The sequence below is a fragment of the Gekko japonicus genome, unplaced genomic scaffold, assembly GCF_001447785.1.
Source record: "Gekko japonicus isolate JY-2015 unplaced genomic scaffold, Gekko_japonicus_V1.1 scaffold3068, whole genome shotgun sequence".
Lineage (NCBI taxonomy): Eukaryota > Metazoa > Chordata > Lepidosauria > Squamata > Gekkonidae > Gekko > Gekko japonicus.
In genome coordinates, this window is record NW_015163180.1 from 123,139 (window position 1) to 147,530 (window position 24,392).

At 50.0% G+C, this 24,392-nt stretch overlaps 1 protein-coding gene across 1 annotated transcript in view; it reads left to right on the forward strand.

Annotated features, from left to right (window-relative positions):
- The window catches only part of KLHL25 (kelch like family member 25), a 58,305-nt gene extending 41,710 nt beyond the window's left edge, over positions 1-16,595 (forward strand). The window contains exons 2-3 of the mRNA XM_015407106.1: positions 543-2,356; positions 16,108-16,595. Of these exons, the coding sequence (XP_015262592.1) occupies positions 561-2,330 (1,770 nt within the window). The 5' untranslated portion in view covers positions 543-560 and the 3' untranslated portion in view covers positions 2,331-2,356; positions 16,108-16,595. The remainder of the gene's footprint in view (positions 1-542; positions 2,357-16,107) is intronic.
- The last annotated feature ends 7,797 nt before the right edge of the window (positions 16,596-24,392 follow it).

A 24,392-nucleotide genomic window follows, 5' to 3' on the forward strand; every position in this document is an offset into this window, starting at 1 on the left:
CAGGAATGCTTTAGCATAATAGGCCACACCCAACAGAAGAAATTCATTAGGATTGGCTACATTAGGAGTGTGTGGCCTAACATGCAAAGGAGTTCCTGCTCCAAAATAAGCCCTGGGTTTTGACAACAAACAAGGTAAACAGAATAAAAAGCAATAGGTGGGTGTGGCTGGATGGCCACACTTCTGGTAACATGGGGATGTGGCCTAATGTGTTAATGTGCTGTGTTATCAGGGGTGTGGCCTAATATGCTAATGAGTTTCTGCTGTTGGGTGTGGCCTATTATGCTAATGAGTTCCTGCTGGGCTTTTTCTACAAAAAAAGCCCTGGGTGTTGATCTCACTTTTCCATCCTATAGTATGATGGGGTGGTTGCTAGGCAGCAGGGCCACATTTTGCTTGCTTTAGCTGTACAAGAAATAGATCCCCACTCTGGTTGACTTTCTAATTTGGGGGAGGGGGGGTAAAAAACCCCCCCTGAAATCTCAGTCTTTATCTCCTGAAATTCAAGATCTTTCTTGTTTCTTCCCTTCCCTTCTCCACAGCTAGCACTCCCATAAACAATGTCGGTGAGCGTCCACGAGAACCGTAAATCCCGAACCAGTACCGGTTCAATGAATATCTTGCTGTTCCACAAAGCCTCCCACCCAGACTGCGTCCTGTCACACCTGAACACCATGAGGAAGCACTGCATGTTTACGGACGTTACCCTCTGGGCCGGGAATAAGTCGTTCCCGTGCCACCGCGCAGTCTTAGCAGCGTCCAGCAGGTATTTTGAGGCCATGTTCAGCAATGGCCTTCGGGAGAGCCTCGGCGACGAGGTGAATTTCCATGACAGCCTGCACCCAGAGGTGCTGGAGCTGCTCCTGGACTATGCTTACTCCTCCAAGATCATCATCAACGAGGAGAATGCCGAATCCCTCCTGGAAGCCGGCGACATGCTGCAGTTCCACGACGTCCGAGATGCAGCGGCGGAATTCCTTGAGAAGAACTTGTACCCCTCCAACTGCCTTGGCATGATGATGCTCTCAGACGCTCACCAGTGCAGGAGGCTCTATGAGCTCTCTTGCCGGATGTGCCTGGCCAACTTTGAGATGGTCCACGGGAGCGAAGACTTCAACTCCCTCTCCAAGGATACGTTGCTAGACTTGGTCTCCAGCGACGAACTGGAGATCGAGGAGGAGGAGAAGGTCTTCAAGGCCGTCCTTCAGTGGGTGAAGTACGACTCGGACAAGCGAAAGGCGTTCCTCCCAGAACTACTCAAGAACGTGCGCTTGGCCCTGCTGCCTTCTGAATGCCTCAAGGAAGCCATGACCTACGAAGAGCTGATCACCGCAGAGGAGCAGAACAAGCAGATTATGGACGAAGCCCTTCAGTGCAAAAAGAAGATCTTGCAGAACGACGGGGTGGTCACAAGCCCTTGCGCCAGGCCCCGCAAAGCTGGGCACACCTTGCTCATTCTGGGTGGCCAGACATTCATGTGTGACAAGGTCTACCAGGTGGATCACAAGGCGAAAGAGATCATTCCCAAAGCGGACCTACCAAGTCCGAGGAAGGAGTTCAGCGCTTGTGCCATTGGCTGCAAAGTCTACATTACCGGTGGGAGAGGCTCAGAAAACGGAGTGTCAAAGGATGTCTGGGTCTACGACACCGTGAACCAGGAGTGGTCCAAAGCTGCCCCAATGCTCATAGCCCGCTTTGGACATGGCTCAGCAGAACTTGAAAATTGCCTCTATGTTGTTGGTGGCCACACTGCAGTGGCTGGCGTCTTCCCTGCTTCCCCGTCTGTTTCTCTGAAGCAGGTGGAGAAGTATGACCCCATCGCCAACAAATGGACCATGGTGGCCCCTTTGAGGGATGGCGTCAGCAACGCAGCGGTCGTAAGTGCAAGGCTGAAGCTCTATGTCTTTGGCGGAACCAGCATTCATCGGGACATGGTGTCCAAAGTCCAGTGCTATGACCCAGCAGAGAACCGATGGACGATCAAAGCACAGTGCCCCCAGCCCTGGCGTTACACGGCAGCAGCTGTCCTCGGCAGCCAGATTTTCATCATGGGCGGGGATACAGAGTTCACAGCGGCGTCTGCCTACCGCTTCGACTGCGAGACGGACCAGTGGACGCGGATCGGAGACATGACGGCCAAGCGGATGTCCTGCCATGCCCTGGCCTCAGGAAACAAACTCTACGTGGTGGGTGGCTATTTTGGGACGCAGAGGTGCAAAACGCTGGATTGTTACGACCCTACCTCCGACACGTGGAACTGTATCACCACCGTGCCTTACTCCCTGATCCCGACAGCTTTTGTCAGCACATGGAAACACTTGCCAGCCTGATGACGTCCGCGTGTCAGAACTAGGAGGTAAGACGACTTATCGGAGGTTTCCTACAGACCCCTTCCCTGTCACTCTCACGGACAGCAGCGCAGGTGGTCTCCGCCTCTTCACAGGAGAGGGGGCAGTACAGACTGCTCAGGTTTCTGAGGCTCTGTGCATTGATTCTTGCTCTGTTTTTAACATTAAGCCCTCGTCCGCGCTCATCCTAGTTCAGGTGGAGGAACGGAGATGCAGGGGAGGTCTCAAATTGGATCCCAGGCATCTTCTTCATCTTCCTTTTAAAAAAAACACACATTTTATTGGTGGGATATTATAACAAAGATCAACATTAGAACAATATTTTCAACCCATATCCCTTTCTTTAACCCCCGCCTCCTCTTCTGGCTTCCCGCAGTGGTCCCACCCCCTCTCCTTGCTCCTCCTCTTCTAATTCTCTCATCTTTACACATCAACAATTAAAATTCATTGGTAACCTTTTCTTTGTATTTCTTATCTCTATCGAATATTCGGAGTCCATCAATTATTTTTAATAATTATCAAAACAAAATAGATTATTCTTCACACCCCAATCTTTCTCCAGATATTCTTTGAAGTCCACCCAATCCGCCATAAACTCCTCTGGATCTTTGTTGTTTAATTTCCTTGTCAATTTATCCATTTCCACTATAAAAAGTAACTTTTTGATCCATTCCCAGATTTCAGGCACTCTTTCTTGTTTCCAAGACTGAGCAAAAGTCATTCTGGCTGCTGTGATCAAATACCACATCAGAGTTCTCTTGGTCATATTCACTTCTTCCTTTTTAAGCCCCAACAGGTAGTACTTCTGGCTCTTTCTTAAAATCACGCTTTAAAATTTTTTGCATCTCACTATGTATATCTGTCCGATATTTATTTGCTTTTTCACAAGTCCACCACATATGGTAAAATGAACCCTCTTGTTTCTTACATTTCCAACATTTGTTAGACATATTATCATTCATGATAGCAATCTTTTTCGGAGTCACATCTTCTTCATCTTCCCATGGGCGTTCTGAAGTCCGCTTGCAAGCCAGCCATGGTTCGTTGAAGTGTCAAAGGGAACCAGGAGACCGTAGCATCGCCCCTCCCCGGAGCAATGAAAACAAAGCACAGTATCTTAGCGGCAGCAGTGGGGGGGAGGCTGCCTCGCCCCTTTTGTGATAGGGGTCACTCTTCTGCTCCCCTGTCTTAGATTCGAATTTGTGGCAGTCCCGAGGACCCCATTCTGGATGTTCTTACTGTCGGTGTGGGCCTGAATGTTAAAGGCTCTGCCCACGGGGGGTGGGGGGTGGGAGGGGGAGAGAACCTTCACTGTGTACATCTCATCTCCCACGCTGGCCTGCCATGCTAGTTTTCTGTGGCTGAGAGTACCTGAACATTTGAGGGTGCTGGATGTTCTCTGGACCATCCTGAGCATGGTTTGAGGAAGGCCTTGGTAACCCCTGTCAGCTTTAGGGGGAAGGGGAAATTTAAAGGGAAGGATGCTTATAGAAAATTATCATCTCCGGTGACGGAGGAGGGCTCTAAGTGTGAGGCCTCTATTCTTAATATTTATGCACAACTAATGGCCCATTTATCTTCAATTCTATCGCATGAAATTAATCTCCCAGTTGGGGCTTCCCAATAATAAAAGCTGGTTCGATAAGGATTGTGTGTCAGGCAAAACAGAGACTTATTGGGAGCCTTAAAGAATTTCACAAAACCCCGGTGATAGATAATAAACTAGAAGTACAAGCAAAAAAGAAGGCCTATAAATACCTCCTGAGAAGTAAGAAAAAATGTGGCTAGAAAGCTTAGATGGACTACACTAATAGAGGCAGCCAAGAAAAAGGATCATAGGCAATTTTGGAAAATTGAATTTGTGCGCAAAGTGCGATGGTGCCTTTCAGCACGGACCATGTTTGCTAGGCTAGAACACAATATAAGGGCTCAGGGACAGGGAGCTCCATGCCTGCTTGTATCTGATGAGAGTACCTGAACATTTGAGAGTGCTGGATGTTCTCTGGAGAGTCCTGAGCATGGTTTGAGAAAGGCCTTGATAACCCCTGTCAGCTTTAGGGGAAAGGGGACATTTAAAGGTTTGCCTTCCTCCACCTACAGTCTCCGTGCAGCCCCCCCCCCCCCCCCCCCAACCCCGGGGGCCCTTCTAGTTCTCCCCTCACGGCCTGCTGCATGCTCGCCTGCAGAGTTTAGCCAGGGCTTACTTACTCCCCAAGGACCGTTCAGCCGATTGCCGCCAAGGTCCCTTTTCCCAGCCCGCTCTGCAAAGGCTTGCTCCTTCCTTCTCCATGGTCTGCAGCTGTAAACCGGAGCCCTGCTGGGTGTTGAGGCAGAAAGCGCCGGCCTGCCTCCCTGCCCCTGAAGCTGCAGCTTATTAGCAAAAGATTGATTTGTGTATTCCCAGCTGGACAGTAAGGGCCCGTGCGAGCCCTTAGCCTGCCGTAAGACAGCCTTGCCCAGCAGCTGCCCGAGCAGCTAATTAAACTGCCAGTCAGCGATTAAGCATCTCTGCGGGAACGCCTGAGGACTTCATCTTTTCTTCGGCTCAGGTTACAAGGCCTCCCCTTAGAGCTCCTTGAGCACGGAAAATTAATCTGTGGGCACATCCCACAGCCTTCTCTGGAGTCCCGAGCTGTCAATCGGTGTCATTAGCATCCATGGGGACTGAGATGTGTGTCAGGTGAGCACTGCTGATTTTCTTAATTAAATAAAGGCCAAACGATAGAAAAGCCATTTCCACTGTGAAGGCACTTTAACGGTGTGTGAATGCTAAGAGGTGCTCTGCTTCCTATTACTTGGCCACAGGGGTCATTTCGTAGAAAAAGAGGTGCAGGAGCTCATTAGCATAACTCATTAGCATAACTTATTTGCATATGCTACACCCCCTGACATCACTGGAAGTGTGTCAGAAGGCAACACCCACCGCTCAGGCTCCACTGGACTGTTTTGGATTCCTAGCTATTGGGTGGGGGGGGGAACATGCAGATCTGACCCTCACAGAGGAGGGAGAGCTTGTACCTGAATAAAACTTGGTCTTAAAGGTGCCACTAGACTGTTTTGGGGCGGGGGGACAGAGGGGGCTCTGCAGCTTACCTGGCTGCTTCTTGCTCTGACTGAGGGCTGCTGGGAGCAGGGGGTGGGGCTTGTTGCATATGCCCGCCCCCTGGGACCTTTACTGCCGGAGCTCCGCTCCTGTGTGCTCCTGCAGGAAATGACCCCTGGTTTTAATCCTAATGAAGTATCACTGCCTGTGTGACAAAGTAATGATGGCACACCATATTCCTACCATGTGCCAACATTTATTTTGAAAGGTGGACCAGAGTCAAATGCAGATGAGTCTAGGACAGAATACCCCAGACAAGGGTGTGAGAAATGCATTTTTTATTTGGCTTTTGAAACAGGCAAAAACTTAGCTGTGTGTTTTAAAAGTTTTCTCTCTCTCTCTCTCTGGGCAGAGAACAAGCAGGGAGGGGGGAGACAGTTCAATGGCTTTCCAGCAGTGTTCCCTCTAAGCTGAGTTAGTGTGAGCTAGCTCACAGTTTTTTAGCCTCCAGCTCACACATTTTTGTCTTAGCTCAGGAAGGAGGGCTCCAGAGCAAACTAACTTATGCTGTAGCCAAATTGCTCACTCACAACTTTAATGCCAGGAGCTCACAAAGTAGAATTTTTGCTCACAGGACTCCATAGCTTAGAAGGAGCGTTGCTTTCCAGCTGTTCCTCAGCCCACCTTCATACAAATGCTAGTAGATCTAGCAGGAGAGATAATGGGTGGGTCAAGCTCTCCCTCTTCTCCAAGCAGGGAGCAGAGATTTGGAGGACTTTAGACTAGAAAGGCTACAGGAATAATCTCTAGGAAGAAGCTCCAGGAAATGCCTCTCTGACCTGATCAGTAGGTGGGGAAAAGAGAGGTGATAAAACTCAGGGGTGCAAGGAGGAAGCTCTTTTTCATGCTGGGTTAATCAGGGCAGACAGAACTCTTAGCTGAGGTCTGGAGGAGCCAGCCATGGACCATGTGCTGGCCCAGAGAGCTACAGAAAGCTTCAAGGAAATGAAACTGTGTAGAGATCTGTAACTTACTATGCTTTAGGAGCCTGTCCTATATTTTAACATCTGATAGGGCATGTATACAGAGAGGCAATGCTCCCTCTAAGCTTTGGAGTCTTGTGAGCAAAAATTCTACTTTGTGAGCTACTGGCATTAAAGCTGTGAGTGAGCGATTTGGCTACTGCATAAATTAGTTTGCTCTGGAGCCATCCTTCCTGAGCTAAGACGAAAATTTGTGAGCTGGAGGCTAAAAATCTGTGAGCTAGCTCACACCAACTCAGCTTAGCAGGAACACCGCAGAGAGGGACAGAGGATTTGTGTTTTACCCATTTCTTTTAAATCCCTTGCTCAATCTGGTGCTGTGCTAAAAGTATGCTTGTGAACATTTCCTTCAGTAAACTGTCCCTGTGATGACTAGGAGCTGGGCAGCGGGAGACTCGGAGACAAGGCCTCGGATCTTGGGAGGGAAGCTGGGAGCCCTGAGCCTCCCAGTGGGCGATTCCTTTACAAAGGCGGTGGCGGCAGCAGGCTGCCTGAGAAAGAAAATCCACTCCAGGTGTTGGGAACCTTGGAGGGCCTGCAGACCAGAGCAGGCTGGTTCAACCACAAAGATGCATGCTTCCTACAGTGTTAATATCCCGCTGACTGTCAGACGCTGGAGGATAATCAGCAGGGGAGGGTTACCACCAGCAGGCTCCACTCGTGGGCTTCTCTGTGGCATCTGACCGGCCATTGTTGGAAACGATTGGTTTGATGCAGCAGGGCTGCCCTGGTGAGGGGCTTCCCAGTCAGGGAGCCCACGTAATGAGGTGGCAGGGACCCAGAGTGACCAGGAAGCCTGGCCAAGCAGAGGTCATTTCGGGGGGGATCGCAGGGGATCACAGTTCCCCCGGGTGAGGTATGGGGGCGGGGCACATGATGAAGCCCCGCCCCCTGCTTCCGGCCTCCCCGCTTCTGGCCCTCATTCAGCCAGGAGGAGGCAGGAGAAGAGGGAGGGTAAGTTGCTTCCTCCCTGCCTCTCCCCACCCCTGCCTGCCTGGGGCCAGGGAGGGCCTTCACGGGGCTTCCTTGCACTCCCGCCGGCCTTGCAGGTCCACCGCCGGCCCCTCATGGGGCTCGGCAGTGGAGCTGCAAGGCCGGCGGCGGCGGCTGGGACCGTTGGGGGCGGGGGGTGTGGCCTTATGACACACTTCCGGTGATGTCAGGGGGTGTGGCATATGCTAATGAGTTATGCTAATGAGTTCCCTAGCTCTTTTTCTACGAAATGACCCCTGTTTAGAAGACAAACCAAGAGAGGTGCAGGCTTGGGTCTTGGAATCATTTTCCTAAATCAGAGGGATGGTTAGTATAAATCTGTCCCGTTTGTGAAATGCCAAGCAAGACTTAGGCTCTCCCCCACCTCGTAGGAGGTGTTGCTACTTTTTGGGGATGTAAAAATGGGCTGGTAAATTCTTGGCAGGCCCCGAACAATGCCTGAGAAGCTGGTTTAATGTACTAGATTAGGATCTGGGTTCGAATACCCACTCTGGCATGGAAGTTTGCTAATCTCAGGCCTGTTGCTCTTTGCCTAACCTTCCTCGTAGGGTTGTTGTGAGGATTAAGTGGAGCAGAGAGAAATGATTTGCATTGCCCCGACTTCCTTTCAGGAAGGACATGATAAAAATGTGCTTGAATAAATGAATACATGCAGCCGAGGAGGGTGTGGTCACGCAGTGTTCCCTCTAAGCTGAGTTAGTGTGAGCCAGCTCACAGTTTTTTTAGCCTCCGGCTCACAGATTTCTGTCTTAGCTCAGGAAGGAGGGCTCCAGAGCAAACTAATTCATGCAGCAGCCAAATCGCTCGCTCACAGCTTTAGTGCCAGTAGCTCACAAAGTAGAATTTTTGCTCACGGGACTCCACAGCTTAGAGGGAGCATTGGTCACAAGTAAAGTCATCCTGGTCTAATAATGTTTGTAAATTCTGTCCAACTGCTTGGGCTAATGCAGTATTTGAGTCCAGTAGTGCCTTAAAAACCTGCAAGATTGCCGGGGGATGAGCTTTCAAGCGTCAGAGCTCCGTCATCAGATACAAGCAGGAGTGGAGGTCCCTGAGCCCTTATAAGGTGTTGTAGCCTAGCAAACATGGTCTGTGCTGAAAGGCATCATCGCACTTTGCGCACAGATTCAACGGGTGCAACATCTGTTCCTATGGCTGCGCCTCCCTGTGAGGAGAAGCTGCATTACAAACATTCCCAACTGCTCTGCTAAATGGGAAACTGAGCATATAGGCGCATCGCTCATATCCCTGGCAATCTTGCTTGCTCTCTTGAAGTCTTTGAAGGGCTGTCACTTAGAGGAGGGCAGGGAGCGGATCCTGTTGGACTCCCCAAAAGGGGTTTAAATTAAGGGCGAGAAGGTACCGGCTGGAGATTAGGAAAAACTTTTTGACAGTCAGAGTAGTGCAGCAGTGGAACCGGCTGCCTCGGGCGGTGGTGAGCTCCCCCCCTCACTGGCAGTCTGTAAGCAGCGGCTGGACAAACACGTGTCAGGGATGCTCTAGGCCAGTGATGGCGAACCTTTTAGAGACCGGGTGCCCAAACTGCGACCCAAAACCCACTTATTTATCGCAAAGTGCCAACACGGCAATTTAACCTGAATACTGAGGTTTTACTTTAGAAAAAATAACCCATACATTAACTTAAGATGATCCAAACAAAGTAAGGAAAGCAATCCCAAATGCTTTCATTGACTTAAAATTATTTGGCAGAGAATTCAACACTTTAATGATGGTCTGGGCCTGGCTGGGGCGATGGCACGCGTGCCCACAGAGAGGGCTCTGAGTGCCACCTCTGGCACCCGTGCCATAGGTTCGCCACCACTGCTCTAGGCTGATCCTGCATCGAGCAGAGGGGTTGGATTAGGTGGCCTGTGTGGCCCCTTCCACCCCAGTGACTCCGTCCTTCAACTCTGTAAGCTGCTCAAGTTCAAGCATTGCTTGCAGAGCACCTTTATACTTGATGTGTTTTTTGGAAGCCCACAACAACTCTGGCGGGAGAGAGCTTCCCCTCAGCTGGAGCGCTGTGGGGGAGGGGGAGGAAGAAGAAGAACCATGTTCCTTCGAGTCTCCCACATATTCCGGTGTGGACATGGAGCTCCTTGACTAATGAGGATCATTGTGCACTCGAGTGGAAGGAGGGTCTCATCCAGAGCTTCCTCCTCCAGAGACCGGAGCTTTTCCTTGTGGTTTGGGGGTTGTTGTTGTTCAGTCGCACAATAGAGTCCAGCTTCTTGCGACCTCATGGACCACATCACACCAGGCCCCCCCCTGTTTTCCGCCGTCCTCCAGAGTATGCTCAACTTCATGTTCATTGCATCTATGACACTGTCTATCCATCTCATCCTTTGCCGTCCCCGTCTTCTTTGACCTTCAGTCTTTCCCAGCATCAGGGTCTTCTCCAGTGAGTGCTCCCTTCTCATTGGGTGGCCAAAGTATCTGAGCTTCAGCTTCAGTATCTGGCCTTCCAGGGAAAAGTCAGGGTTGATTTCTTTTAGGATTGCCTGATTTGAACTCCTTGCAGTCCAGGGGACTCTCAAGAGTCTTCTCCAGCACCATAGTTTAAACCCACTCCAGGATCTTTGCCAAGAAAACCCCATGGGCAGTAACAAAAGTTTTTTTTTTTTTGGGGGGGGACGACTCCATATGTGCATCAGGCCCCTTCTGCTGCTCCCTCCCCTCTCGATGGAAGGTGGCCCAGAGACTCCTGTTGTGTCTCTGCACTCTGTGCCTCCTCCTGGTTGGCTCAGGCTATGACAGGCAAATTGGGTCCTGCGTGTGGTTCTGCCGCCTGGCCCAGGACAGATAGCGGGGTGGCACTTGAACCTGGTCTTCTCTGCTGACCGGCCTGCCTACGGTTCAGCCGGCCCAAAGCCCAGGCCGCCAGCAGTCGGGCACAGCAAGGGCTGCCGGTGACTCCTCCGCTCTTAGCGGTGAAGCCTGGGCAGGAGCAGGGAAGCTGCTGCCCCTTTGGGGCCAACCAACCAGCACCTTTTTGCACCTGGAGCCACGGCTGCAGTCGCTCCTGCTGCTCTTAGCCAGCCGCAAGCTCCGTGGCCCCTCCGGGCAGGAATCTCTTCCAGTCCCCTGCTGCCGAAGATGATGCAAATCCCGTCGCCATCTGTGCGCCTGTTCTGTTTGTGGTAACCAGCTTGACAGACTGGCATCCTCCTATCTAGAAGCAGGGAGGACGGCTGGGAAGCCAAACCCCCAGATACGCAAGTCTGTATCAGACCCCAGGTTCTTTCCCTTCTCAGACATTCTCCCCCTCTCCTGACCCAGCCTCTTGTAAACCCCCCCCCCTTCTTCCGACAGACCTTGATCAATCTTTGGTCTAGACCAGGGGTGGCCAGACGTGCTTAACGCGACAGCCACATCGAATAAACGTCGGATGTTTAAGAGCCGCAAGACAGGAACAAATATTACACACACGTTTTTATTGGGAAATATGCCAATTTGCTTCTTATTAACATTAAACTAGAGTGTGTGAAAGAGGCAGCTCCCGAGCTGCAGTTTGGCCACCCCTGGTCTAGACTCCTTTTCTTGGCCATTCGACCTGTCCTGCCTCTAGTCGTCCAGTGGGCAGCCGGAGAGTCTAGAGGGGGTCAGAGCAGCTCGACCAATGGGCTGCCAGAAAGTCTTGAGGGTCAGTGCAGCTCAGCCAATGGCAGCCAAATCACTTTTCTTCCTCCGTGCCCCCAAACGTTTGGGCATCGCCGCCACGGACAGCCAGGGCCACGTTTTTCTCTCAACACATAACACCTGAGGCGGCCAAACGCTTCTGCTAGTCCACACTGAGATACATTGCAGTGTACAGAGGGATTCTCTGGCATTTGCATGGGTGGCAAAGAGGGTGGCAACACCAGATGGGCTGATCCTGCCACGCAGATCTTTGTCTCTGAAGCCTGTTTATCAGGCCAGGCTGGATGGGAGTGGCAGGCGCTAGGAAACGTGTGTCTACCCAAAGCGGGCTTCAGCCACCCCTCAGCTGAAAATCCTACGCAGGACACAGCCTGCAAACAGCCAGCACTCAAGGGCAGCAAGAAGGCAGAAAGAACAGGTTGTATTTAGGAATTATGCACACATTTCTGTTCCTTCTGGGACTCTAACAAGCGATTCCTGAACTGCAGGTTGCTAATACTTTGAAAATGTTAGAGCTCTGGGCACAATGCCGCTGAGCGTGTGTGGAGTGACATTTCCTGGAGAGGAGTGTGGGGACTTATCTGAAAACTGCCTGCTTGTCTCCTGAGAACAGGGAACCCAAAGGAAAAACAACTGTAACAGCAGGAGTGCGAATTCTGTACAGTTACCCTAGTCTGTGCCTGTTGATTTCAGCAGGTCATGGTATGTGCCTCCGAAGATGTTCTTTCCCTTTCAACAACCTAAAAAAACCCCTCAGTTCTCTTCTCTGAGCAGGCATTTTGCAGCACATGAAATGAAGTCATCCATCCCCTCCGTGTGTGGAACTTCCCATTCACACATCTGCCGTGCATCGGGGACAATCCAAAACACAAAAAAAACCCAGAAAACACTTAAGGGCTATTATGACAGTCTGCAGCGTTTTCTCTTTGGCTCAGTTTGGACTGAGCCAGTTGGCTCCCAGCTTTTTGTAATGGTTAATTTTTTAACGCAATTATATAGAAATCCAGAGGCAGGTTTGAATTCGCTCTCTTCTACGTGCCTGCTGGCACTGGCTAAAATAGAGGATGATTATTTTCTTTAGAACGATTGTTTATGTGTAGCCAGATTCAATTGATCCATTAACTTGTATGATCAGCATAATAAGCTCTCTTTTATTGAATGACAGTACTATGCTTGTTTTTAAAAGACAGCAAAACAGCAACATATTCAACAAAGGACAAGGTCAACTTCTTGGCCAAACTAAACAAAAGCCCTGAAGACTGAAAATGGCTTATCCCCAAAAGTTAAATACCCTGGTGAAGAGGTAGGCCTCACTTTTTCTCCTGGAAGCCAGGAGATACTAGCATAGGTGGGTTCAGTTCAGTATCTGGGAGTGGCGGTTCACAAGGCCCAACTCCGTTTGCTGCAGGTGTCTGAAATTCTGCCGAGCAGGAAACTTCCGTCTTTGATTGATGGGTTGGAACCCTCAGGTGGGCCGTGGAGCCCCACTTCTGGGGGGACACAACCAGTGTTCCTTCTAAGCTGAGTTAGTGTCAGCTAGCCCACAGTTGTCTAGCCTCCAGCTCACACGTTTTTGCCTTAGCTCAGAAAGGATGGCTCCAGAGCAAACTAATTTATGCAGTAGCCAAATTGCTCACAAAGTAAACATTTTTGCCCACAAGACTCCACAGCTCAAAGGGAGCACTGGTCACGACCAGTGTTCCCTCTAAGCTGAGTTAGTGTGAGCTAGCTCACAGTTTTTTAGCCTCCGGCTCACACATTTGCTCCAGAGCAAACTAATTTTGCAGTAGCCCAATCGCTTGCTCACAACTTTAATGCCAGCAGTTCACAAAGTAGAAATTTTGCCCACAGGACTCCACAGCTTAGAGGGAGCACTGGTCGCGACCCCTTACAGCCCTGCCATTTTTGTTGTTGTTTGTAAGGACACGCCCAGAGGGACAACAGGGCAGTGAGGTGAGGCTCCTGTCACATGACTCTGATGTCATGCTACTTCCCACCACATGCTTACAATTCATTGGGCCTCCATGCTGCCACCTGGGGGTTAAAGGCGGGTCCGGCCTTTGGAAAGAGTGACGACCCCCCCTCTAAAGGATCCCAGGAAACAGGAGAGTCCTGCCGTCTCTCTCTTTACTCCACCCCCACCCCCACGTGCACCAAGGGATCAGGCCTCTTGTTTGGTCAGCTCCACCACTTGGTCTCGCAACTGACCGGGGAGGGGGGGGATCAAAATGTCATTGATCTTCTGAGATTCCTCATTGGTTGGCACCCCGCCTCCACTCTGGGCAGGCGCTGGGTTGGTTTTTCTCCTTGAATGTTCGGGGCATATAAGAAATTAATGTTCTCAGCCTGGCGCAGAGCTTTCCTGCCAAAGTCCCACAGCTCCAGTAATCATTAGCCGATCCCCGAGTGCATAGAGTCTGGGAGCCACACGCTCACAGCCGTCTGATCCTTCTTGAAACAAAAGTTTTGTTGTTGTTGCTTTTTTATAAAAAATAGATTTGGAAATAGTAAGCTTTCAAAAACAGTGAGCGGTCAGAGTGCTGAACTAGGACATAGGAGACCCTGGTTCGAATCCTCACTCTGCTATGGAAGCATGAGTGACCTTTGGCCCCTCACACACGTCACACACACTGTCAGTCTAGCCTGCCTCACAAGGTTGTCGTATGGAGTCCCAGTAACTTTGCCTTTTCTTGTCCCTCCCCCTTAATCTTCATTGTTGTGTGCTTGTTGCATTGCCGTGCTTTATTATTTGATGATTGTTCAGAGCCGATCTTGTATAGAAATAAAGCTTCCTTCCTTCCTTCATTCAAGGTTGTTGTAAGGATAAAATGGAGGGGAGGATATTGATGTGAGCCTCCTCGGGCACCCACTGGGGAGAAGGGGGGAGTCGAAATGATGTAAATGGCTGGAATATGCCTTACGGGGAGTGACTTAAAGAAGATGGATAAGTACGTTGTTACATTCCTACCTAGACTCATAGAGTCGGAAGGGGCCTCCAGGGTCATCTAGTCCAACCCCCTGCACAAGGCAGGAAATTCACAAATACCTCCCCCCTCCACACCCGCAGTGACCAGTGTTCCCTCTAAGCTGAGTTAGTGTGAGCCAGCTCACAGTTTTTTAGCCTCCGGCTCACACATTTTTGCCTTAGCTCAGGAAGGATGGCTCCCGAGCAGACTCATTTATGCAACAGCCAAATCACCTGCTCACAACTTTAATGCCAGTCGCTCACAAAGTGGAATCTTTGCTCACAGGACTCCACAGCTTAGAGGGGACATTGGCAGTGACCCCTGCTCCACGCCCAGAAGACGACACAAAACCTCCAGGATCCCCGGCCAAACTGGCCTGGGGAAAAATGGCTTCCTGACCCCAAAGAACGAATCAGCCTTTCCCTGGGTGTGTAAGAAAAGGCCACAAGAACTAAGCACTGAGGCAACCCTCCCTGCCCTCCCTCCTCAGGATCTGCCCAAGTTCACAGAATCCACATTGCTGTCAGATGGCCATCTCTGTTTAAAGACCCCCAAAGGAGGAGAGCCCACCACCTCCCGAGGAAGCCTGTCAGGAAGTCCCTCCTGTTTATAGCTGTTTAGCTAAATGTTTAGCTGAAAACTCTTGTTGATTTAATTTCAACTTGTTGGTTCTGGCCCGACCTTCTGGGGCAACCTGCCTTCTTGCTTTCTTTTCCTCCTTCCCCGCTTCATTGCCTCGGTTTTCCCACAGCGCTTTCATTCCACTGTTCATGAATCTGTCCTTATGGGTTGACGGCTGTTTCTGTGTGCAACGACCCCCCCAACCCCCATTCGTGTCGCTTTGACTTAACAGAGCAGGCCGAAATCCAGCCCTTGCCACGTCTGGTGCGCATCCTTATTGGCTGTGAAGGAGGCTGTGCATCCCACATGTCTGTCATCAAGTGCGTTTGTCGGGCCTGGAGGGGCTTGGATGGCACCAAAGAGGGAGGTGCGCGGCTTTGCTGGCTGGGTCCTCCTCTCTGGTTTAACGTGGACATTTCCCAGCAATCCCAACAGTAAATGATAAGGGGAACAGCAATACGATAAACATATAAGAACAGATATAAATTGCTGCAAAGTTCACATATTACAATAGTTCGACACTAATAAATTTGACAACGATGACGCTTCGTGATGTTTTAATTCGTTTGTTCTACAGAACACAAGACGTCATGGACCGAAGATGACATCAACTAATGCAGAGAGACGAACATCTCGAGTGGTTGTTCGTTTCGACAACTCTTTATCAACCAGAATTCAGTTCTCAGACTGTCTTTTTTACATTCAGTAGTGATATCAATCTTATCCAGCAAGGCTTCAACAGCTCACAGCTTAACAAGTCTTAATTTCGGACAACAAGTTCGTCTCTCTGCATGGATCTTCGGTCCATGACGTCTTGTGTTCTGTAGAACAAAGGAATTAAAACATCACGAAGCGTCATCGTTGTCAAGTTTATAAGTGTCGATCTATTGTAATATGTGAACTTTGCAGCAATTTATATCTGTTCTTATATGTTTATCGTATTGCTGTTCCCCTTATCATTTACTGTTGGGATTGCTGGGAAATGTCCACGTCAAACCACAGATTTGCTTTTTCAGAGGAGGATAGAGCTAGGATATTGAGTAACAATTCTGGGTCCTCCTCTCTACAGGAGCAGGAGATGGTTGCCCCAGTTGATAAAAGCACGCCCCACATTTGGGTCCTCCACCCATGTTGGTCACCTTGCCTATTCATGACCCCAACCCAACTAACCTGGGTGCTGTTTGGTCCTCCTCTTCTGCCGTGGAGCTCAGGGGAGGCAGGCACCCCCCCCCCCGCCTCCACGTCACCCTCACAACTACCACCCCTGCGAGGTGGATCAGGCTGAGGGAAGTGCACAGCCTTTTCACAACAGACTGGGGAACCCAAACCTTGAGCTCTCAGATCCTGGCCTAGCACTGTAACCACTAGGCCATGTGAGCCCACCACCAGTTCTTTAATGGAGCCGCAACATAGCTGAGCTGCCAGGGTCTGAACTTGCCACGTCTCTTTTCCAGATGCCAGCCTCGAACTCATCACAACTGATGCTGAAGACTGCACACGATCAGCTGCTTCGCTCTCCACCGCCGTTACAAGGTTCGTTCTTTTGTTGCACCCAGATGGGGAGGTGCGCGAGGCTGATTCGACAGAAGCTTAGGAAACACTGATAGGACCGGTGGGACAATCTAGCAACCTTCTTGGTACACTCCCAAGGAGGCAAGGAGGACTAAGCACCAGGATGCGCTTGTGGTACTGGGTAACCACCTCCTTGCAACAAGCTGGGCTAGGAAGAGGGCAGGCCAACCTCTGGAAGGGGCTTCACAGCTCCCCCGTCTTCCCAAACGTCTTCCACAACTTGAAAGCTCTCTGAGCGGCCGCGTGAATTTTATTGAGAAGCACACAGCCATAAGGGCTAGAACTGGTTCGAATCGGTTTCAAAAAATGGTCTCATTTTGTATTTTGGTGTCACCTGGCATCCAGCAGTTTTAATAAAATCCTTCATGAAGCCGCCTACTGTTCACGAGAGTTTTCTTTTTTTGAAGCACGCCTGACCGAGGGTAATAAAGTGGTAATTAGTACACATTCATTGTTTGGTTCCTGAGATGGGATGTTCTGTGAAATTGCAAGACGCTGCCACAGTGGATGCCTTGAAAGTCCCAAAAACTATTCCCATGATTCAATGGAGGAAAAAACTCAGTTCCCTAAATTAGAGATTGCTGCAGAACTGGGAGGTGATAAGGGCTAGAATTAATTCTTGCATTAGAGAAAACGCCCTGGGGTGATCTCACAATTTTAACCCTCCTGTATATTTCGGCTTTCCTCTTGTAGTAAGGAAATAATAGATTTGGGAGAGTTCCTGGCATAATTACATACATCTGGCTAACCGAGCACATTCTGAGGTTTGGGTGTTTCAATACACACTCCTCTCCAGATGAGTTCTTTCCTGCCGGTTTGAAGTTTGCCTTCTTAACACAGGAGAGAGCCAGGAAACTGTTCCCCCTCCTGCAAAACACAGGCCAAGCCCTCCCCCAGCCAAGCTCTGTCTGCAAGCAGACGGAATCCCTCAAAAATACTTCCAGCGGGGCCGTGGCAAACCTCCGTGCCAGTAAGATGAGACAGAAGTCTGGTGGCACCTTAAAGGAGAAGAAGAAACATTGCAGCAGCATCTTAAGCACAGGAAAGGCATTTTGTTAATCTTAGAATCATAGAGTTGGAAGGGGCCATACGGACCATCTAGTCCGACCCCGTGCCCATTGCAGGGCCAGCCTAAAGGATCTCTGGCAAATATTCGTCCAGCCTCTTCTTGAAAGCTGCCAGTGAATCTTCAAATGTTAGTTAGGTATTAAGAACATAAGAGACGCCAATGTTGGACCAGGCCAATGGCCCATCCAGCAACACTCTTGTCACACAGTGGCCAAAAATACCAGGTGCCATCAGGAGGTCCAGCAGTGGGGCCAGGAGGACACTAGGAGCCCTCCCACTGTTGCCCCCCCAAGCACCAAGAAATACAGAGCATCACTTGCCCCAGCCTGAGAGCCCCTATCTATACCTTGTGGCTAATAGCCACTGAGGGACCTCTGCTCCATATGCTTATCCAGTTCCCTCTCATAAGAACATAAGAGAAGCCAATGTTGGACCAGGCCAATGGCCCATCCAGTCCAACACTCTGTGTCACACAGTGGCCAGAAATACCAGGTGCCATCAGGAGGTTCACCAGTGGGGCCAGGACACTAGGAGCCCTCCCACTGTTGCCCCTCTCAAGCACCAAGAATACAGAGCATCCCTTGCCCCAGACTGAGAGTTCCTACCTATACCTTGTGGCTAATAGCCACTGATGGACCTCTGCTCCATCTGTTATCCATATGTTTATTGATTAGGGCCAGACCAATGCTAAGATTGTGCTCAGTGACCAAACAGGAGGCCAAGGGCTGCCTTCTACCGAACCAGACCTTTGGCCCATCAAGGGCAGTGTCATGTAGTCAGACTGGGACCAGCTCTCCGGGGTCTCAGGTTAGAGGTCTTTCCCATCACCCACCATGTGTTCCTTTTCACTGGAGATGCCTGGGATTGAACCTGGGACCTTCTGCATGCCAAGCAGATCATCTACTGAGCCACGACCCCTCCCTCTTCTAAAGGTAAAGGTTCCCTTGCTCGAAAGCCAGTCGAGTCCGACTCTAGGGTTGCGGTGCTTGTCTCCGTTTCAAAGCCGAAGAGCCAGCACTGTCTGAAGACGTTTCCGTGGTCATGTGGCCAGCGCTGTCTGAAGACTCTAGGGTTGCGGTGCTTGTCTCCGTTTCAAAGCCGAAGAGCCAGCACTGTCTGAAGACGTTTCCGTGGTCATGTGGCCGGCATGACTAAATACCAAGGCGCACGGAACGCTGTTACCTTCCCACCGAAGCGGTACCTATTTATCTACTTGCAATTTCTTGCTTTCGAACAGCTAGGTTGGCAGGAGTTGGAACTAGAGATGGGAGCTCACTCTTTCACGCGGCACACTCGGGTCTTGAACTGCTGAACTACTGACCTTCTACAGCCTGCAGTTCAGCGTCTTAACCACTTGAGCCACCGCAGCTCCTTCCCTCTTCTAAACGACCTTCTAAATAACTGTACATACCAGAAGGTCAAAGATCTTGACAGAACTCAGTGGGCAAAGAGCAGTAACCTCACATGACTTGGAAATAGCTGGTTCATGCCAGCTCCAACTTGGCTGCAATTGGCTTACTTCCTTGCTACCATTGGGGGCTTCCATCTACAGATTGTGCTGCAGAGACCCCCATTGCCCCCCCCACCCCCAGCAATTCTTCTCCTCGCCAGTCTTTTTGCCCAGGAGACCCAGCGTGCCTCCTTAGTGCTCCTTTTCTTCCTGCATTTGTGAGACTTCAGTGATCCTGAGCCCAAAAGGCTTGGATGCAGCATTTGGAGCCTTGAAAGCCCAGCCTGTGTTCTGTCTCAATTTGGGGTTGTTTGGGGGGAGGGGCTCTTTGGCTCCCACGTTCACAAACGGGATCCTGGGTTGGGAGGAGGCTCACGAAGAGAATGATAAGTGGGTCACTTTAGCAGTGGTGGCGAACCTATGGCACAGGTGCCAGAGGTGGCACTCAGAGCCCTCTCTGTGGGCACGCGTGCCGTGCCCCAGCCAGGCCCAGACCATCATTAAAGTGTTGAATTTTCTGCCAAATAATTTAAAGTCAATGAAGGCATTTGGGATTGCTTTCCTTACTTTGTCTGGATCATCTTAAGTTAATGTAGGAGTTGTTTTTTCTAAAGTAAAACCTCAGTATTCAGGTTAAATGGCCGTGTTGGCACTTTGCGATAAATAAATGGGTCTTGGGTCACAGTTTGGGCACTCGGTCTCTAAAAGGGTTCGCCATCACTGCTTTCAGAGACGATGGGCAACAGCTACGACAGCCCCAGTCTGTTGCTAAGGGATTAAGCTGGAAGCTCAGCCGCTACAAAAGAGTCTGAGCTCTAGCAGAAGAATGAGGGTCAGCCCTGGGGAAAGTTTGGTTAATGCCTTGGGCGTGGGGGGGGGGGGTGGGGTGGGAGCAGTGCATGCAAAAGCCCAGTCTTAAATTTGTGCTCAACATGGAAGAAAAAGAGAATAAAAGGCTGTTTTCTAAGCGTTCACAGGTTGTCCCGTCTCTGGGGTCAGCCGTCTCCCCTTTCTCATGCCCCGTTGCTGCCTTCCAGATGGTGTTTCCTGCCCTGGGTCACTCTGGAGGCAATCTCTGGCATCGTTCCTGGTGTAAGGGAACGCACAGGCCTCTCGCATTGCCTTTCAAGATCTCCCTTAAAGCGGCTTTCAGACCCAGTATTTTGTACCTCTCCCAATCTGAACAGATCAGGGTATCACTTTAGCATTAGTTGAATTAGGGAGTGGAATTCAGGCTGGAATTATGGGTTACTGTAAACTGCAGCCCCAAAATCAGTTGGCGCTGTACACTTGTTTCGGGGTGACAGGTTGCTTCGGCACACCCAAACTCTCCCCAGAGGTAGCTCTAAGGAATCGGGGGGTGCAGGCTGAGTAGTAACTCCACATCCACCAAGTGAATCCTTAACACAGCATCCCTGTCCTTGGGCTTGCTAGTGGTGGGAGTTTGGAACTGAAAAAGATGTCAATCCCTTTCCCCAGCCAGGGCCTTCTTCGGTGCAGACCCCAGCTCTAAAAGGCCTTGTCCCATGAGAGTTATGGAACCAGGGGCAAATGTGGTGTAAACTGGAGGGTAGGCAATTTGGCTTTCCAAACCTAGAAAAAAAGTCACTTTCCATTTTGGACACACGTCAGGTCAATCCCATGGGGCCATTCCACTCAACGCTGGCAGCGTGAGGAGCCTTCATGGAAGGCCACAGTCAGATGGGCAGGATGAACGAGGAAGGGGTCCCCGTGGAGCAGGCCCTGTTGAGCAAGTGATTTTCATTCACCAAACAGGGTTGGGGGAGGGAATGGTGAGAGACGGCTCCATTTCAAGGTTTCTGTGCTGGGATTTCAGAGTGCAAACAGGTCTACCCTGTGAAAGGATAACTTTGCACAAAGGAGCGGGGAATCGAATGGTGTTTCTCACGCTCATTTGCCCCCTTTCGTCAAAGCGCATTTCAAAAAGAAAAGCGGGGTGGGGGTGGGGGTGGGGACTGCCTGCCTCTGAAAACAGCCGCACGAACTTCACGCTTCTGGCAATGGGGACTCTCTTTCACAGGCTGCCCTGGACAAAACAGCTTTCAGTTTTCAACAAACCAGCCTCGCCTGCGGGACTGATCTGCCCTCACACTGTGCTCTGCGTCTGTCCATCTGTCCCCCAGGCGTATCTTTGGGGAGAGCCACAAGGAGTCCTGAAAATTCTCAGAGCAGAATCTGGCACAGAATCCTCTCTTGCTTTTCAGTGAGAGCCACCAAGCCAGCCTGCAAGAGAAACAGATGGGAAGCATCATTAAAAGAGGATGGAGAGAAGGCAACCGTAAACGATAAAGGTCGTGGCTCCTACCGCATGTGCCGGTGCCACCGCATATGTCCGGGGTGGGGTGGGGTGGGGGCGGAGGAATACTTCTGGCAGGCAGCCTGGGCAGTGTTGTGTAGGCAGAGCTGGTGGGTCAAAGGGTTGCCAGTTCCGGGTTAGGGAATTCCTGGAGGTTTGAGGGTGGAGCCTGGGAGGGCACGGCAGGGCCTCAGCAGGTTGTTAATGCCGGAGAGGACCCCCTCCAAAGCTCCCATTTCCTGCAGGGGAACTGACCTCTGCACTGTGGATCGGTCATAACTCTGGGAGAACTGCCGGTTCCGCCCGTAGTTTGAGCAAACGTGGAAAAACACCGTGTTAAAACACACAATTCTGATATGCTACTGTGTCTTCTTATATTCATTTAAATCATATACTTAAATATACAATAAAGACCCCAGTGTATCTTATTAATTATAATACATTGATAACAAAAACATAGTATCTTATTAATTATAGTACATATAATTATAGTACATAGTATCTTATTAATTATAGTACATTGATAACAAAAAAGGCCAGATAATGAAACTGAAGCTCAAATACCTTGGCCAACCAATGAGAAAGGAGCACTCACCGGAGAAGACCCTGATGCTGGGAAAGACTGAAGGTCAAAGAAGATGGGGACGGCAAAGGATGAGATGGTTAGACAGTGTCATAGATCCAACGAACATAGGAAAGAGCAGGTAGAGAAAGAGGTACTTTTCTCCCTTTCTCACAATACAAGAACTCGTGGGCACTCCATGAAATTGCTGAGAGGTCGGGTTAGAACGGATAAAAGGAAGTACTTCTTCACCCAAAGAGTGATTAACACTTGGAATTCACTGCCACAGGAAGTGGTGGCGGCTACAAGCATGGACGGCTTCAAAAGGGAATTAGATAAGCATATGGAGCAGAGGTCCATCAGTGGCTATTAGCCACAAGGTATAGATAGGGGCTCTGGGGCAAGTGATGCTCTGTCATCTTGGTGCTTGGGGGGGGGTCAACAGTGGGAGGGCTTCGAATGTCCTGGCCCCACTGGTGGACCTCCTGATGGCACTGGTATTTCTGGCCACTGTGTGATACAGAGTGTTGGACTGGATGGGCCTTTGGCCTGATCCAACATTGGCATCTCTTATGTTCTTATGTTCTTAACATGAAGTTGAGCAAACTTTAGAGGACGGCGGAAGACCGGAAGGCTTGGCGTGATCTGGTCCATGGGGTCGCGAAGAGTCGGACTCGACTGTGCGACTGAACAACAACAAAAAACAAAAACCTAAAGAACAATATATATCTTGTAGGAAAGTCCACAGCTACAGAGACAAATATACAGACAGGATTCAATGCTGTAGACTATCTTGCTTTCTGATGAGAGACTGATGAGAGATGCAGCAGTCGTCGATGCCAATGTTGTAGGCTGTTTTGCTTTCCAAAAAGAGATACAGCAACCATCAAAGCAAACAGGTCTCCCAGGCAAAAGTTGCGTGTTTCGAGAAATTCTTCAGGCAAATTATTTTTCCTGGAATCAGAGCTCACAATGATACAGTGCACAAGTCGGACAAACTCCGTAGAAGGCTTATCTGGTTCTCCACCTGTAGTTTGGCAACCCTCATTCCGCAACAAAACACGCAGTGATTGAATGACCTGGAAAAGAAAGATGGCTGAGTTATAGCACCTTTATGTGGAAGACTGTGGCCTGCGTAGCCGTGTCAAGCAGTGCATTTTAAATCTACTTGGGGGGGGGGGCTGTTTTCTGGCATTTTCCAGTGTGATGAGTAGGAAGAGACTTCACCACTTTCCCCCCCAGTTCAGCAAGGACCAATCAAATAGAAAGGCTGGATGGAATGTGTGAGGACAAGGGGGGAAAACAAGCCTGAGGCATTTTAACTGCCAGCCCACCAAGGGACAAAGAGAGCAGTTGGGTTTCGGCAGCTGATGGAACAGGACGGACCCTGGATGAGGCCGAGAGCAGTGTTCCCTCTAAGCTGAGTTGGTGTGAGCTAGCTCACAGTTTTTTAGCCTCCGGCTCACAGATTTTTGTTTTAGCTCAGGAAGGAACGCTCCAGTGTTCCCTCTAAGCTGAGTTGGTGTGAGCTAGCTCACCGTTTTTTAGCCTCCGGCTCACAGATTTTTGTCTTAGCTCAGGAAGGAAGGCTCCAATGTTCCCTCTAAGCTGAGTTGGTGTGAGCTAGCTCAGTTTTTTAGCCTCCGGCTCACAGATTTTTGTCTTAGCTCAGGAAGGCAGGCGAGAGTCCAGCAGGGACCGCAGTGATAAGGCGGGGTTTGGGTGCTGTTCCTGGATAAAAACAGGGACCGTGTTCTAGCTGTCTAGTTATTGTATTCAGGGCAGAACTGCCAAAAGGACGAACATCACAAAATAAGGTTGCCCTTTCCTGGAACCCGTTCTTTGAGTGCCCTCTGGGCAGGCGCACATGGGATTGTGCAGGCTGGTCGCGGAGACGAGTCTTCCAAAGCTTTCTATTTTTATTTTTGTAATTTTTTATTGCTTTTTTACTACAAACTACATAGGGAAGGGACGTAAGGGATACTGATACTAATAAAACAAGAGATAATAGCAAGGATCATGTTACATGTAAGTTACCTATTAGTCCTTCCTACTGTTATTAGAATAAAGCCTATAATAGAATAATACTGAGTATCTTATATCACTAAAGCGAAGTCAAGCCCATTTAGCCTTATTGGGTACATCATAGTATCTTAAAACACAAATAGACTTTCAGATTCATTACAATCCTTATTTCCTGTGCTCAGCTTTATCAAATCTCAGTTGGACTTTTAAGAGTTTTACGAGCTGCTTCTCCTTTTTCAGAATCAGACTCTTCTGTAGAACTGGCAAAAAAACTTTCACTGGCTTCTGAGTCATGGTCGCTCTTTTCTTCTGCTTGTGCATTGTCCTCTGCTTTCTAGAAGGATCTGTGTTTTGGAGCACTCCCCCTCCCCGCCATCTCAAGCTGGAGTTGGAGATTTTCCTGCCTAAACGGTCGCAGGGAGAGCACTTCTCCCTCATCCCTCCCTTTGCACCCGTGGGGCAGACAGGTCCAATGAACAAAAAGCCACAGTGGGGAAGAAGCCCTGTTTCCATTGCTGAGTCTTCTGTGCAGTCCCACACGGGAGTGTAGCAAGCTGAGGTGGATGGGGGCTGTTCAGGGACAATGGCTGTGAAACCGCTCTCCTGACAGCTGCTGTGTCCCCGGAATCCACATCGACAGAGTAGCGCCTCACAAACAGGGAAGGAGATGAGCACATCGCGGCTTTGCGGCTGTGCAGGTAAGAACATAAGAACATAAGAGATGCCAGTGTTGGATCAGGCCAAA